This window comes from Schistocerca nitens, chromosome 3, assembly GCF_023898315.1.
Source record: "Schistocerca nitens isolate TAMUIC-IGC-003100 chromosome 3, iqSchNite1.1, whole genome shotgun sequence".
In the NCBI taxonomy this organism is placed as follows: domain Eukaryota; kingdom Metazoa; phylum Arthropoda; class Insecta; order Orthoptera; family Acrididae; genus Schistocerca; species Schistocerca nitens.
In genome coordinates, this window is record NC_064616.1 from 797412083 (window position 1) to 797426677 (window position 14595).

A 14595-nucleotide genomic window follows, 5' to 3' on the forward strand; every position below is an offset into this window, starting at 1 on the left:
TACATATGGAGAAATGATCATCATAATAAAATAAGGGAAATCAGAGCTCACATGGAAAGATATAGGTGTTTGTTTTTTCTGCAGATATGGGTGTTCATTTTCTCTGCGCACTGTTCGAGATTGGAGTAATAGAGAATTATTGTGAATGTGTTTCGATGAACCCTCTGCCAGACACTTAAAGTGTGATTTGTGGATTATCCATGTAAATGTAGATGTACAATCAGCTTAAACTTTGGCCATAATTCTTCTACGTCCGTTTTGTGGAAACTTAAGTGATGTCAGGTCACTTTCTAATTGAGATGCAAACATCTGCTTGTCTGCTCTTTCTAGCAGAAACACACTCATAGCCTTTTTAACTGATTTATTAACTTCCATAACCATAATTGCTCTAATGACATCATGGTCGTAAATCGCCATTTCTATACTGACTTTGTTGATAAGGTCTGAACTGTTTGTAGGTAAAAGATGTAAGATATTTCCATTGTGGGGGCTGCTGAACTAGCTGCTCAAGACAGTTTTCAGAAAACTTGTTCAAAAGTATTTCGCATGACTGTCTGTCTGTACTCTATGCAATGAAACCATAGCCATTCCAGTGTATATTCAGTATACACTGAACCCTAAACACTGCTGACCATAGACAGTGTTGGAATGACTCTAGAACTGTCACAGCAGAATCAAGTGGCTGATAAAAACATCCAACAATTAACTTGGTTTTACCTAGACCTGTTTTACGTGACCAGATAATTCGGTCACACTCAACTTTGATCTCAATAGTGAGAATACTTTTGTCAACAGCAGTGGCCTCTTATATGTCTTTCCAATATACATTCCATGACTCGCTAAATATCTCTGAACTTTCCACTTCAATTTTGAGTCAGTTTTCAGTCCCGAGAACAATATGAGTGCAAGAACTTTACTGGAGGGGAATAAATTTGGTGACTTTGTTACAACTACTTTGACACTTTACTGATAAAATTTTGACAGTTGAAGTGTATTTGCTCTGAACGCATTCAGACCTCCCTTACTGTGTATCAACTGGCAAATGTTCATCAGAGTACCTCAAACTACCAACGAGCCTAAAAAAACCTCGTGTACTCCACGTGTACTCTGCTACTCGAGTAGCTGCTTCCTTTGTGTAATGAACCCCTGACCTACCTATGGGAGTTCTACAAATCCTCACCCCCCTAATGCAGGTCTATAAATCTGCAGTCAAGACCATCACAGAGTTGGCGTATCCTTTGGTTGAGACCCTCCACTCAGCTCCATAGCAAAGGACCCTGATGATCTCTGGGGACAGTGCTGTAAATTGGGAGCTCTGCTTGCTCCCCACATGTGAGGGCAGCAGCCTTCACCCCTTCCACCAGCCACCTCTATGACCAGAGGATGCCCTCAGAATGCATGCGACAGAGGCTGTTGGTTCCATTGTCAGCCACAAGTTGCAGAAAACTGCACCCTGCATGCTCGATAGCCACGGGTCAGGCCACTGCCACACCTTGGATGAGGCCTCCCAGCAGGCATACCAAGTGCAGACTGACTTCCTTTTGTAGGTGGTATCTTGAATTTTACACCACTTCTGGTTGGCTACAAGTCTGGATCCAACTGCTGCACATGCAACTGCTTTGAAGGACTCATGAGATGTGTCATTATAACATGAGCCGGCGTTAATGCTGTCTATTATACTGAAATCATCACAGGGATCGAGAAGAAGAAAAACTGTAGCTGAAAGGCTTTGGTTCCCATGCTGTACTTGATGGTCTTTGTGTTTTTGTTGGTGGTAGCTTGAATTTTGCACTTTTTAACAGTGATAAATTTAGTCATTGTAATGGATGGCTTACCGTGGGTATTGCTTGTTGTGGAGTTATTGAGAGTATGTTCATTGCCATAAATATTCAGTTGAAGTCTTCCTCCTTGACAACGCAAGGCCTCACAAGTCTGTGTACCCAAAAGGAGCTCACAAAACTTCATTAGACTCTTCTTCATCATCCAGCCTACAGCCCTGATCTCTCACCTGATCTGTGTGGAAAGCAGCTACTATTGCAGCAAGACGTCGGTTGCGATGTTGACTAGTGGAGTGGTACCATGTGGGCATACAGGCCTTCCCAGTAAGGTGGTGTAAGGGCGTCTTATTGAATGGAGCTTATGTTGAAAAACAGGGTTTTGTAGCCAGTAGAGTGGGGAATTATATGGTGTATTGTAATTCTGAATAAGGCCAACCTGTTTTTTAAAAAAAGGGTTGCTTTACTTATTTGACACCCCTTGTAATATGTACAACATATTAATTAATTATTGTTTGTTAAAGACAGGCATTGGTTGATAATTAATTAATTGTACATTGGTTGAAAGTGTTGTTGCACTAGGTGACTGTTGTGAAAATTCTGCCACATACAAATAAAATGGAATTTAGCTTTCTCCATTGTAAACAATGATTAATAGGATAGTGACTGGGTGAACTTAAGTCGTTGATAAATGTATCCTCTCTGATGCACAAATATAAAAAACTGACTTGAAAAAACTGTGAAATTACAAGGAGGCAGGATGGCTGGTCAGAACATTCAAAGGTGAAATTTTGAGTATGACTGATAAACATCTACAAAAGTAGAACCAGAATAAGTCAGGGAATGTTAGAGAGGAGAGGCAGGTCACCTGTGTTTTCAACATTACATATGAAAGATAAACGTGAGTGTTAAATATCTATCCTGTCATGTAGTTGTAATCTGTCGGCTAGTTTCACTGATAAATTCTGCTTACTTTGTATTGTATCTCCTCAGTCACATGGTGTGTTTAAAGTAGGAAATGTCACAGATAACAAATATTATTGTGTAGTTAATTTTTGACTAATATGAATCAACAATTTGGAGTATATTATGTAGTCCATAGCTGTAAAAGTTAACTTAGGAACTGCCCGAAGACAGATTTTAGGAAAGATGTATGACATTTATTGATTAGTTTAATTCTTTTCTTAATATCTCACTTCTTGTATTTTGTGATGAATGAAAGAGTTGATAGAATTAAAACAAAAACCAAATTGTAATCAGTTCTCAGTCAGATGTTTTATTTTGAATGCTATGTGTTTTGCAATCACATGCAGGTATTGGAGATGAAGATGATATTGCCATGTATGAAGCAGAGGAACAGACAATTACACCGTCGGCTGTTGGTCATGTTCATTCAGTTGACCAGTTGCAGTCTGATAGCACTACTCACCCATCACAAATGTTGAACAACATCCCATCAGCTCCACAGATTCCTATGCAGGTAAGTAAGATTTACATAATGAATAAATCATTCTCCTGTTCATGGATTCTAGAGGGGAAGAAGTTAAGTGGGTGCTAGTTCTTATTGTATGTCAGCAGTTGTATGTATTTCAGTGATGAAAGGCAAAATGACACTAACTCAATGGAAAAGAACTTCACCACAAAAAATGCACTATTTGGTACTACACACTTTTTATGTGAGGTACAGGTGCATTGTGACCTTGTGTGTTGTGGTCTTCAGCCCAGAGACTGGTTTGATGCAGCTCTCCATGTTACTCTATCCTGTGCAAGCCTCTTCATCTCTGAGTAACTACTACAACATGCACCCTTCTGAATCTGCCTAGTGTTTTCATTTCTTGGTCTTCCTCTATGATTTTTACCCTCCACACTTCCCTCCAGTACTAAATTGGTGATCCCTTGATGTCTCAGAATATGTCCTACCAGCTGATCCCATCTTCTAGTCAAGTTGTGCCACAAATCACTATTCTCCCCAATCCTGTTCAGGACCACCTCATTAGTTATATGATCTACCCATCTAATCTTCAGCATTCTTCTGTAGCACCACATTTTGAACATTTCTATTCCTGTCTTGTCTAAACTATTTATCGTCCGTGGTTCATTTCCATACATAGCTACACTCCATACAAATACTTTCAGAAAAGACTTCCTGACACTTAAATCTATATTTGATGTTAACAAATTTCTGTTCTTCATAAACGTTTTCCACACCATACCAAGCCTACATTTTATGTCCTCTCTGCTTTGACCATCATCAGTTGTTTTGCATCCCAAATAATGAAACTCATCTACTAGTTTAAGTGTATCATTTCCTAATCTAATTCCCTCGGCATCACCTGATTTCATTCGACTATATTCCATTATCTTCATTTTGCTTTTGTTGATGTTCATCTTGTATCCTCCTTTCAAGACACTGTCCATTTTGCTCAAGTGCTCTTCCATGTCCTTTGCTGTCTCTGACAGACTTACAATGTTGTCGGAGAACGTCAGAGTTTTTATTTCTTCTTCATGGGTTTTAATTTCTACTCCAAATTTTTCTTTTGTTTCCTTTACTACTGCTTGCTCAATGTACAGATTGAATAACATCGGGGATAATCTACAACCCCGTCTCACTCCATCCTCAATCACTGCTTTCCTTTCGTGCCCCTAGACTCTTATAACTGCCATCTGGTTTCTGTACAAATTGTAAATAGCATTTTGCTCCCTATATTTTACCTCTGTTACCTTCAGAGTGTGAAAGATAGTATTCCAGTCAGCATTGTCAAAAGCTTTTTCTAAGTGTACAAATGCTAGAAACATAGTTTTGCCTTCCCTTAACCTCTCTTCTGTGAGGAGTTGTAGAGTCAGTATTGCCTCACGTGTTCCTACATTTCTCTGGAAACCAAACTGATCTTTGGAGAGGTTGGCGTCTACCAGTTTTTCCATTCGTCTGTTCAGAATTCGTGTTAGTATCTTGCAACCATGACTGATAGTTTGAATTTTCACACCTGTTAACACTTGAATTTTTTGGAATTATTATATTTTTCTTGAAGTCTGAGGGTATTTCGCATGTCTCATACGTCTGTCTTGCTCACCAGATGGAAGACTTTTGTCGTGGCTGCCTCTCCGAAGGCTATGAGTAGTTCTAATGGAATGTTGCCCACTCCTGGGTTGTTGTTTCAACCTAAGTCCTTCAGTGCTCTGTCAAGTTGATCACACAGTATCATATCTCCCATTTCATCTTCATCTACATCATCTTGCATTTGCATAATATTGCCCACTAGTACATTGCCCTTGTATAGACCCTCTATATACTCCTTCCATCTTTCTGCTTTCCCTTCTTTGCTTAGGACTAGTTTTCTATCTGAGCTCTTGATATTCATGCAGGTGGTCCTCTTTTTCTCTGAAGGTCTCTCTCTAATTTTCCTGTAGGCAGTATGTATCTTACCCCAGTGAAATAAGCTTCCACATCCTTACATTTGTCCTCTAGCCATCCCTGCATAGCCATTTTGCACTTCTGCTGATCTCATTTTTGAGACATTTGTATTCCTTTTTGCGTGATTCATTTACTGCATTTGTATATTTTCTGCTTTCATCAGTTAAATTCAATATATATCTTCTGTTACCCAAGGATTTCTATTAATCTACAGTTCATAATCAATAAATTGTGGTCAGAGTCCACATCTGCCACTGGAAATCTCTTACAATTTAAAACCTGGTTCCTAAACCTCTGTCTTACCATCATATAATCTATCTGAAACCTTCCAGTGTCTCCAGGTCTCTTCGACATATACAATCTTCTTTCACAATTTTTAAACCAAGTGTTATCTATGATTAAGTTACGCCCTGTGTAACTTTTTATCAGGGGGTTCCTCTGCCATTCCTTAACCCCCAGTCCATATTCACCTCCTACTTTTCCTTCTCTTTCTTGTCCTGCTATTGAATTCCAGTCTGCCATGACTATTAAATTTTCGTCTCCCTTAACTAGTTGAATGATTTCTTTTATGTCATCATACATTTCTTCAATCTTCATCATCTGTGGAGCTAGTTGGCATGTAAACTTGTACCACTGTGGTAGGCACGGGCTTCGTGTTCACTATGCTGTACGTAGTAGCTTATCCGCGTTCCTATGTTTTTTATTCATTATGCGTTATTCATGCATTGTGACCTATTAGCTTTATTTTACACTTCTAATGATTATCTACACTTAGGTATGTCAAAATTTTCCATTCTGATCTTGTGGAGCTTAAGCTATAATGCATGTAGGGAGTGTTTGTGTGTACTACTTAGCTCTTGAGCATAGGTTCCAGATCAGTTGATAGTTTGGTTAGTTGTCTCTTTCATAGATGCACTAGACCATCACAGAATTATCCTGATTAACCAGAGTCCACAATTTGCATTTGTTCGTACAAGATTTGCATTTGTTCCATTTCATATCACTTCAGATATTTTATGTTTCTGCTGCCCTATGTATGGGACCAAAGCAATTTATGTTCATGGCTTACACTAATGATTCATTCAAACAGTATGAGGATGTGAAACTTCCTGGTAGATTAAAACTGTGTGCTGGACCAAGTCTCAAACTGGGGACCATTGCCTTCCACAGGCAAGTGCTCTATTGCCTAAGCTAACCAAGCACAACTCACAATCTGTCCTCACAGCCTTACATATGCCAGTAGCTTGTCTCCTACCTTCCAAACTTCACAGACGCTGTCCTACAAAACTTGCAAGACTAACACTTCTGGAAAAAAGTATTTGCATAGATATTGCTTAGCCATACCCTGGGGGACATTTTCACTACCTTGTTTTTTACATGGTAATGTGCTTACAATCCACACTTTTTGGTAATTCTTTTATGTGTGTTAATAGCAATGATGTTGCCATAGTTCTCAAAGGCACACATGATATTACAGTCAAATTATTTCACTATTTCCCTACTCACTACTATTCTGCAAGTTCATATGTGTCTGAAACCATCTTGAAGTCAGGGAACAAGTCAGTCAGCATGCAACTACTGCATTGTAATGACAATCACAGATGAAGAGAGTGAAGTGCATTCCTTATGATAGTTATTTATTTTTCTAATCCAGGGATAGTAGGGGGGGGGGGGATGTTACTTAAAATATAGTCTTTGACATAAGTACATCAGTACTGTGAAACAGTAAAAATGGCCTGATACAGGTTTCCTCATCCATTTATGTACCTATATGCTCAACAGGTAACAAAATTGACAGTTGAACATTATTAATTAAATTAGCATAAGACAAAATTTCATGGGCTTCTTTGTTTGTTCAGCAGATAGAGGTTTGGTGTCATATTCAATGGAAAGTTTTCTTACAACCCATGTTATAGTAATCAGGGTAGCATTTAATTTTTGTTTGTGTGTTATGTTGCAGCTTCATTTGAAATTGTTAATCGCAGCTGCTACTGTTTCATAAGTAATTTAAACAATAGCAGGTATTTACCTTCCCTCACCTTGCTTGACGGCCATGCAGAGAGAGTATGAGCAGAGTACTGTCTTCCATAGACCTGTACCCTGACACTAACCTCACTGTGTGTGTAGTCTGTGTCCTCCATAACCATTTCTTTATTTTCATTTGCTATTCAGTTTTTCATATTAACAACATCCTCTTTAAATGAGTTGGGAAATTGATTTCTTAGTTTGGTATCTGGCTCTGACAACTATTCTGTAATACATCAGTTATATTGTGCAGCTCTACTTACTCGTTATGAACACTCCTATGAAAGATATTTTATACCAAGTACAGTGATAAGTAATTAAATAACAATAATTTTATTATAACTTTTGTGGTGGGGAAATATGCACATCAAAATATTATGTTAAAAAGACCAACAGATGCTCATTAACAAAACACCACAAAGGTATTGCAGTGATTGTGTATTATGTGCTTGCATAATAGTGCCTTCAATTCAACCACACCATTGTTGACATACACCAAACAAGAACAGTGAGGCAGTGTTTGTTATTCTCGTGAGAGGGAATGAACTTGTCTAAAATCAACAAAAAAGTGGAGTTTAAGAGAGCTGAAAGCAAATAAGTTGCCAGATTGTGATGGAATCCAAGTTTGGTTTTACGTAAGAAATCTTAGTCACTCACATACCTGGTAACCTATTCTGTATGCTTATACCTCCATTGAGAGTCAACAGTGTGGCACAGTGTCAAATGCTTTACGGAAATGTATGAATATGGAATCTGCCTGTTGCCCTTCATCCACGGTTCACAGTATATTTGCAGCATTGGCCCCCTATTTGGCATGCATTTATTGCAAATCTCTCGCTCAGTTTAAAATTTCCAAGTGACTGGAAAAAAGCATGGATGACTGTTGTATATAAGAGTGTTAAAAGAACAGACCCACAGAATTACAAGCAAGTATCCCTAACATCGGTTTGCTGCAGAATCCTGGAACATATTCTCAGTTTTAATATAGTAAATTTCCTTGAGAAGGAAAAGCTTCTGTCCACAAATAAGTACTATTTTAGAAAGCATTGCTTGTGAGATACTAAGCTTGCCCTTTTGTCTCATGATATACTGTGAACCGTGGATGAAGGGCAACAGGCAGATTCCATATTCCTACATTTCCGCAAAGCATTTGGCATTGTGCCACACTGTCTACTCTTAATGAAGGTATAAGCATTTGGAATAGGTTCCCAGGTATGTGAGTAGCTTGAAGACTTCTTAACTAATAGGACCCAGTATGTTGTCCTCAACAGCAAGTGTTCATCAGGGAGAAGGGTGTCATCAGGAATGCCTCAGGGAAATGTGAAGGTGAATGGTCAACACTGATTTGTTGGGAGAATTTTCAGAAGATGTGTGTCATCTGTAAAGGAGACCGCATATAGGACACTAGTGTGACCCATTGTTGAGGGGTTGGGACCTGGGCCATTTCAAGTTAAAGGAGACATTGAAGCACAAGCGGACTGCTAGATTTGGTTTCGATAGGTTCAAACAGCATGCAAGTATTATGCAAATGCTTTGGAAACTCAAATGGGAATCACTGGAGGGAAAGCGACGTTCTTTTCGAGGAGCACTATTGAGAAAATTTAGAGAACTGGCATTTAAGCTTACTGCAGAATGATTTTACTCCCACCAATGTACATTTCACATAAGGTCCATGAAGATAAGATAAGAGAGATTAGGACTCCTGTGGAGGTATATGGACAGTGGTTTTTCCCTCATTCTGTTTGCAGACGGAACAGAAAAGGGAATGATTAGTAGTGGTACAGGGTACCATCTGCCACGTACCATATGCTGGCTTATGGAGTACAGATGTAGATGTATATTTCTCAGCTATTGCGTTGGATGATCCTGGGTAAACTGTACAATATTTCTACAAGGCGGCTACGTCTCACCTCAAGATGTGACTATATCTAGCTAATGTGGCTCACTAATTTATACTCTGGTTAGCTATAAAAGCACAGCCATCGAGACGCGATGCTATAATGTCATTGCAGGGAATGTTGACATGTAGAGCACCCTGATGGAGAAAGGAACTACAGACTCCACATATTCATGGCACTGGAATGCGCAGCCACAAGTTTCAGACCCCAGTAAATGAGCACGGACTGCGCGTCAGTGCCTGACTTCTATTCCCCCTTGATGTTGTCTCGCTGAATTCATTTGCCTGCAAATGATTATTCTTTAGAGACACCAGTCCTGGTTCCCACGCTTTGCTGAACTGAAATTTTGTGTCTCTGTTAATTAAATCATTAGCAATATGTATTTTTTCTGGTTCTTTAATGACAGTGTCAGTACGAGGAGGTGAACGAGAGGATCTTGCACTCTGTAGTTCCATGTAATTTGCCATATTGAGACAATATTCAACAGTAGCAAATTTCTGTGGCTGACCTAGTCTGGTGTGATGTTTATGTTCAACACATCTATGTGAATGTAGTCATCATATCTGTCTTCAGAATTGTGATATGTCCGGCCAATGTATGACTTTTCACACAGACACAAGAGCTTATCTTTTACAGAACTCATCATCATTCTTACTCGCACCAGAGGATGCAAAATACGAGGTGTATTCAGAAAGTATCAGGAATTCTGAATTTCATGGGGTGTATTAGTCCGGTTCATAAAACGTTTCGTCATTGTTTAGGTAAATGTGTCTGAAATGTATCTGTACACTGGTAGCCATATTGGATGTTTAGTCTGTCATCAGTTGTCAAGAAGATTGGATCTGTTTGATTAAACTGTTGAATATTGCTTTTGGTGGTTGTGCTGTGGGTAAAATAAGGTTTTATGAGTGGTATAAACATTTTCCAAGTTGGCCTTGAAGACACTGAAGATGATGAGTGTTCTGGGTGCCCCTTCACATTAATAACTGATGAAAATATGAAAGAAGTGAAAGAAATGATTATGAATGATCATTAAATCACAATCAGAGAATTTGATGATGATGTTTCCATATCAGTTGGCTCGTGTCATAAAATCCTTGCAGATGTTTTGTGACGGAAACATGTGGCAGCAAAATTTGTGTCATATGCACCTGCTCATACTTGCTTGTTTCTGAACTTTTGGTGAAAAACAGCACTGTAATGACGTCCACAGAGGCCAGGTCTTGAAAGTACGGAGGAGGAGGCAGCACAGCGACTTTGTTTTTTGTACAGTAGTCACGCACCAACAGGGATGAATATGTAGGTGTATAATCATGATGCAAGAGCCGTGAACTGTCTTACCACATTTCACGCAATTTCCTTCTGACATTTTCGCCCAGGCATCGCAACACGTCCCGATAGTACCATTGATTAACAGTTCGTCCCTGTGACACAAATTCATGAAGGTGTAACCTTTCAAAGTAAAAGAAAAAAAACTATCAGCATGGCTTGGACATTTGATATGATCTAATGAGCTTTTCTTGGTCTTGGAGAACCTTTCGTGACCCATTTTGAAGATTGAACCTTGATCTCGACATCATAACTGTAGACCCACATCTCGTCACCAGTTATGATTCTCTTAAGTAACATCTCGTTCTCATCTGCGCGATCAAAAAATTCTTGACAGACTGTGAGGCAAAGGTCTTTCTGGTCTTGGCTCATGAGCTGTGTGATAAACTTGACAGCAACACAATGCATTCCAAGACACTGTGTCAGGATTTCATGATGTGATCCAGCTGAAATGTTGTATTCTTCTGCCGGCCGGGGTGGTCGAGCGGTTCTAGGCGCTACAGTTTGGAACCGCGCAACCGCTACGGTCGCAGGTTCGAATCCTGCCTCGGGCATGGATGTGTGTGATGTCCTTAGGTTAGTTAGGTTTAAGTAGTTCTAAGTTCTAGGGGACTGATGACCCTAGAAGTTAAGTCCCATAGTGCTCAGAGCCATTTGAACCATTTTTTGTATTCTTCTGCAATCTCTTGGACAGTCAGTCTTTGATCAGCGTGCACAGTTTCATTGACATTCCTGACATGAGGGTCGTCAGTAGATGTCGAGGGGCGTCCTGGAGGAGGATCATCTTTAAATTCTGTCTGGCTATTTTTAAACTGTGTGAAACATTCATAACACTGAGTACTGTTTAAGCACTCATCACCATAGTCTTTCTGCACCATTTGTTGTGTCTCTGTGAACGTTACCTTGAGTTTCGTGCAAAATTCACAAACTGTGTGACACAACGTTCTTCTCAATACAGAACTGAACAATAACTAACAGACATACAACAGAGAAACTTTCGGCAGTTACACATTAAACACACGTATGTGTAGGGATGCCAACCATATTTCGCTCCAACACACCATTGTCCAGTTCTAGGCGCTTCAGTCTGGAACCGTTAGACTGCTACGGTCGCAGGTTCGAATCCTCCCTCGGGCATGGATGTGTGTGACATCCTTAGGTTAGTTAGGTTTAAGTAGTTCTAAGTTCTAGGGGACTGAAGACCTCAGATGTTAAGTCGCATAGTGCTCAGAGCCATTTGAACCATCTGAACTCCATCGTCACAAAATTTCAAACTTTCCAGAATTTTTTTTGTACAGACCTCGTAAGTGTATAATACCTGACGTGCGCTACCTTGAAGGATATAATGTAGACAAATAAATAAAATTATTTTAAAAAAATGAAAATTCCCACTACTTTTTTAACATACCTTGTACACTATATTTGATGTTTTTTGAAGGGCACACTGCCAACATAAGGCAGGAAAACTGCCATAGCTGAGTTCTCGTCTCTTTCTTCTGGTTGTTCTTGAGGATTGATGGGTGCTAGTGAAAATGCATTGCATATATGCGTATCAGAATACCCGTTCTTGACTGACACTTTGCTGATATGACTAAACTTTGCTGACTAACTCTCCAAATCTGAGGTACCCCAAACACTGTGAATAAATAAATATATGTAATACACCACTGTGTTGCGTTAGGTAATGACAGCTTGTAGGTCATGAAACACACAGTGGCTCAAGAAGTCATCTTCTATTCTACAAACTATGATGTCAATAAACGGGATGTCTTGCTTTGTCTCCATTTCCACAGTGAAAAATTTTTTTGGGTGGAGGGAGTTTAAATGTTCCAAAATCAGAGGATTGTTATTGCACCCAGTGGCCATACATCAAAGGTACCCAAAAACATTTATGTTTCAAAATCATAACTGAAGTGCTTTGTCCTCAAAGTCTTCCATAAAAAGGTTAGTTGTCATGCAAGGCAGAGGGCTACCCAAAGCAAAACCATGTTTGCTCAAAAGATTGGTTGTTGAATAAAAAATAAGTTGAGGTAAGCAAATGTTTGAACAGATGTAGGGTGCCCTCATCTAGCTTAGCTCCTGTCAGTGGCAGTGAACCAACCAGAGACAATCGTGTGAACAAAAAGATCACATCAGAACTCTTTAATATTTTGAATTGTTCAAGATGCAAGTTTATTTAGACACCATATAAAATCTTCTGAATTTCAAATATGGTGTTCACATTCCCTTACCAAAGAGCTCAAGAGAGAAGCCAGATAATTTGCTAGGTACACACATGCTGAGTCTGCTTCTCATTTCTCTGGTTGAGGCCTCTCGATTGTCAAACTACCATGCAGTAACATTATAGCCCCACCTCTTGGTTTCTGTGCTTTTCTAGTGAACCAGCATCTAAATTGGCAAGCCGCAAAAGCTAGCCAGTTGCACCAGAAGCCGATAATCAGCTTCCTCACAGAAATATTGTGCAGCTTAGATAATACTATCTGATGCATCTCCCGAGAACCTTTCAAACAAGGTCATCCATAGGCTACAGCAAATTGTGTAACCAATGGGCACTAAGATGGCTTTCCAGTGATCACAAACATGCGATGTCAAAGGAGAACTAGGACAACAATGAACATGTAGGAGATTCTTGTCTCAGTTAAATTGTGGCAGTATATGGCTACTGGTTGCGCAGTCACAAACCAGAAACTTTAAAAGATGCTGTAAATTATGGAAGAATCCTTTATGTTTAGTAATATCAAAGGCCCAGTATTGTTACATTTTCAGGAGAAGGTCAAACTATAACTAGTGTTCACAACAGTTAGATGTAAGTAAGGCAGTTGGAACCTGACATTTGATAAAAATCCCTGAGTCTTCTCTTACAATGAGTACTGTTACCCCATGCCAACATGAGCTGCACACTACTGCTCCTAGTAATACTGTGTGATTTGAAATTTTGAATTTTGAGATATCGAACCTACAGCCCATACTTCACATTATCGCATCCAGTCTGGTTCAAGGACGCAGTGAAAAGGGGTTGGGGGGGGGGGGTGTCCAGGTGCCTCCTGTCACCTAACTGAAGTTACACATGACTTAGTTGTCTTGTAGTGTAATTGAAAGATATTTTGATTTTCAGTCATACACAGAAAAAGAGATATGTAATAGCGATAGTTAACAAGGTCATTGATAGATTTAATTGTATATGTTGACAGCACTATCAGCTATCGCCTAATTTAGCCAAGACCAATTACTGTACAGTGTTATCGTTACTTCAGTTCAGTTGTTGTTTTGTTAATCATTTTAGTTCTTACTTTCAGTTGAATTTAATGTAAGTGCTGCCATTTGTTGTTCCCCCCCATGTTATGATAGTTTCTAATTATGGATAAGTTTGTAACAAGGAAGATGCGGAAAACTGATTTTGATTCATCCACTTGCAATACGATAAGTTAAAAATATGTACACACTACTATGATAGCCCATTTACTTATCTACAGCTGTTTAACATTAGCATTGGAATCGTTATTTGGAAACTGGTAGAACCGTAGGGTTGCAATAATGCAGTGTTTCACAAGACAGTGGAGTGGTAGATAACATTACAAATTACATTATATTTAAATCAGTGCATAGAAATACACTTGTACTTGACAAAAATTGCCCAAATATTGCGTTGATCAGCAAAAATATCGACTAAACATTGATGGTTGCAATTTAAAAAAAAAAAAATTGCTCAGTAGTCTATCATTAGTACCCCGGATGGCAAAATATCACCCACTCTGTTCCAACAGGTTCCGATACAGAACAATGGAAAGGGGTTTGTGGAAAGCAGAAGGGATGTACGATGATAGCACATTCTTATTTTATTTTATTTTATTTATTTATTTATTTATTGTTCCGTGGGACCAAATTAAGGAGAAGTCTCCATGGTCATGGAACGAGTCAATACATGAAATTATAACACGATAGTAGAAACAGGTAAATTGAAATATAAAAAACATTCAGGCGACAAGTCTTAAGTTTAAATAAAGAAAATCAACAATGTAACACTGGAATTTGCTTAATTTTTTAGCTCTTCCAGGAGCTCCTCGACACAATAGGAGGAGTGAGCCATGAGGAAACTCTTCAGCTTAGACTTAAAAGAGTTTGTGCTACTGCTAAGATTTATGAGTTCTATAGTTCA

General features: G+C 39.1%; 1 protein-coding gene across 1 annotated transcript in view; it reads left to right on the top strand.

Moving 5' to 3' along the window:
* LOC126249431 (mucin-5AC-like) overlaps positions 1-14595 on the top strand; it is a 307175-nt gene that overhangs the window by 164384 nt on the left and 128196 nt on the right. The window contains exon 9 of the mRNA XM_049951084.1: positions 3089-3255. Coding sequence (XP_049807041.1) covers positions 3089-3255 — 167 coding nt within the window. The remainder of the gene's footprint in view (positions 1-3088; positions 3256-14595) is intronic.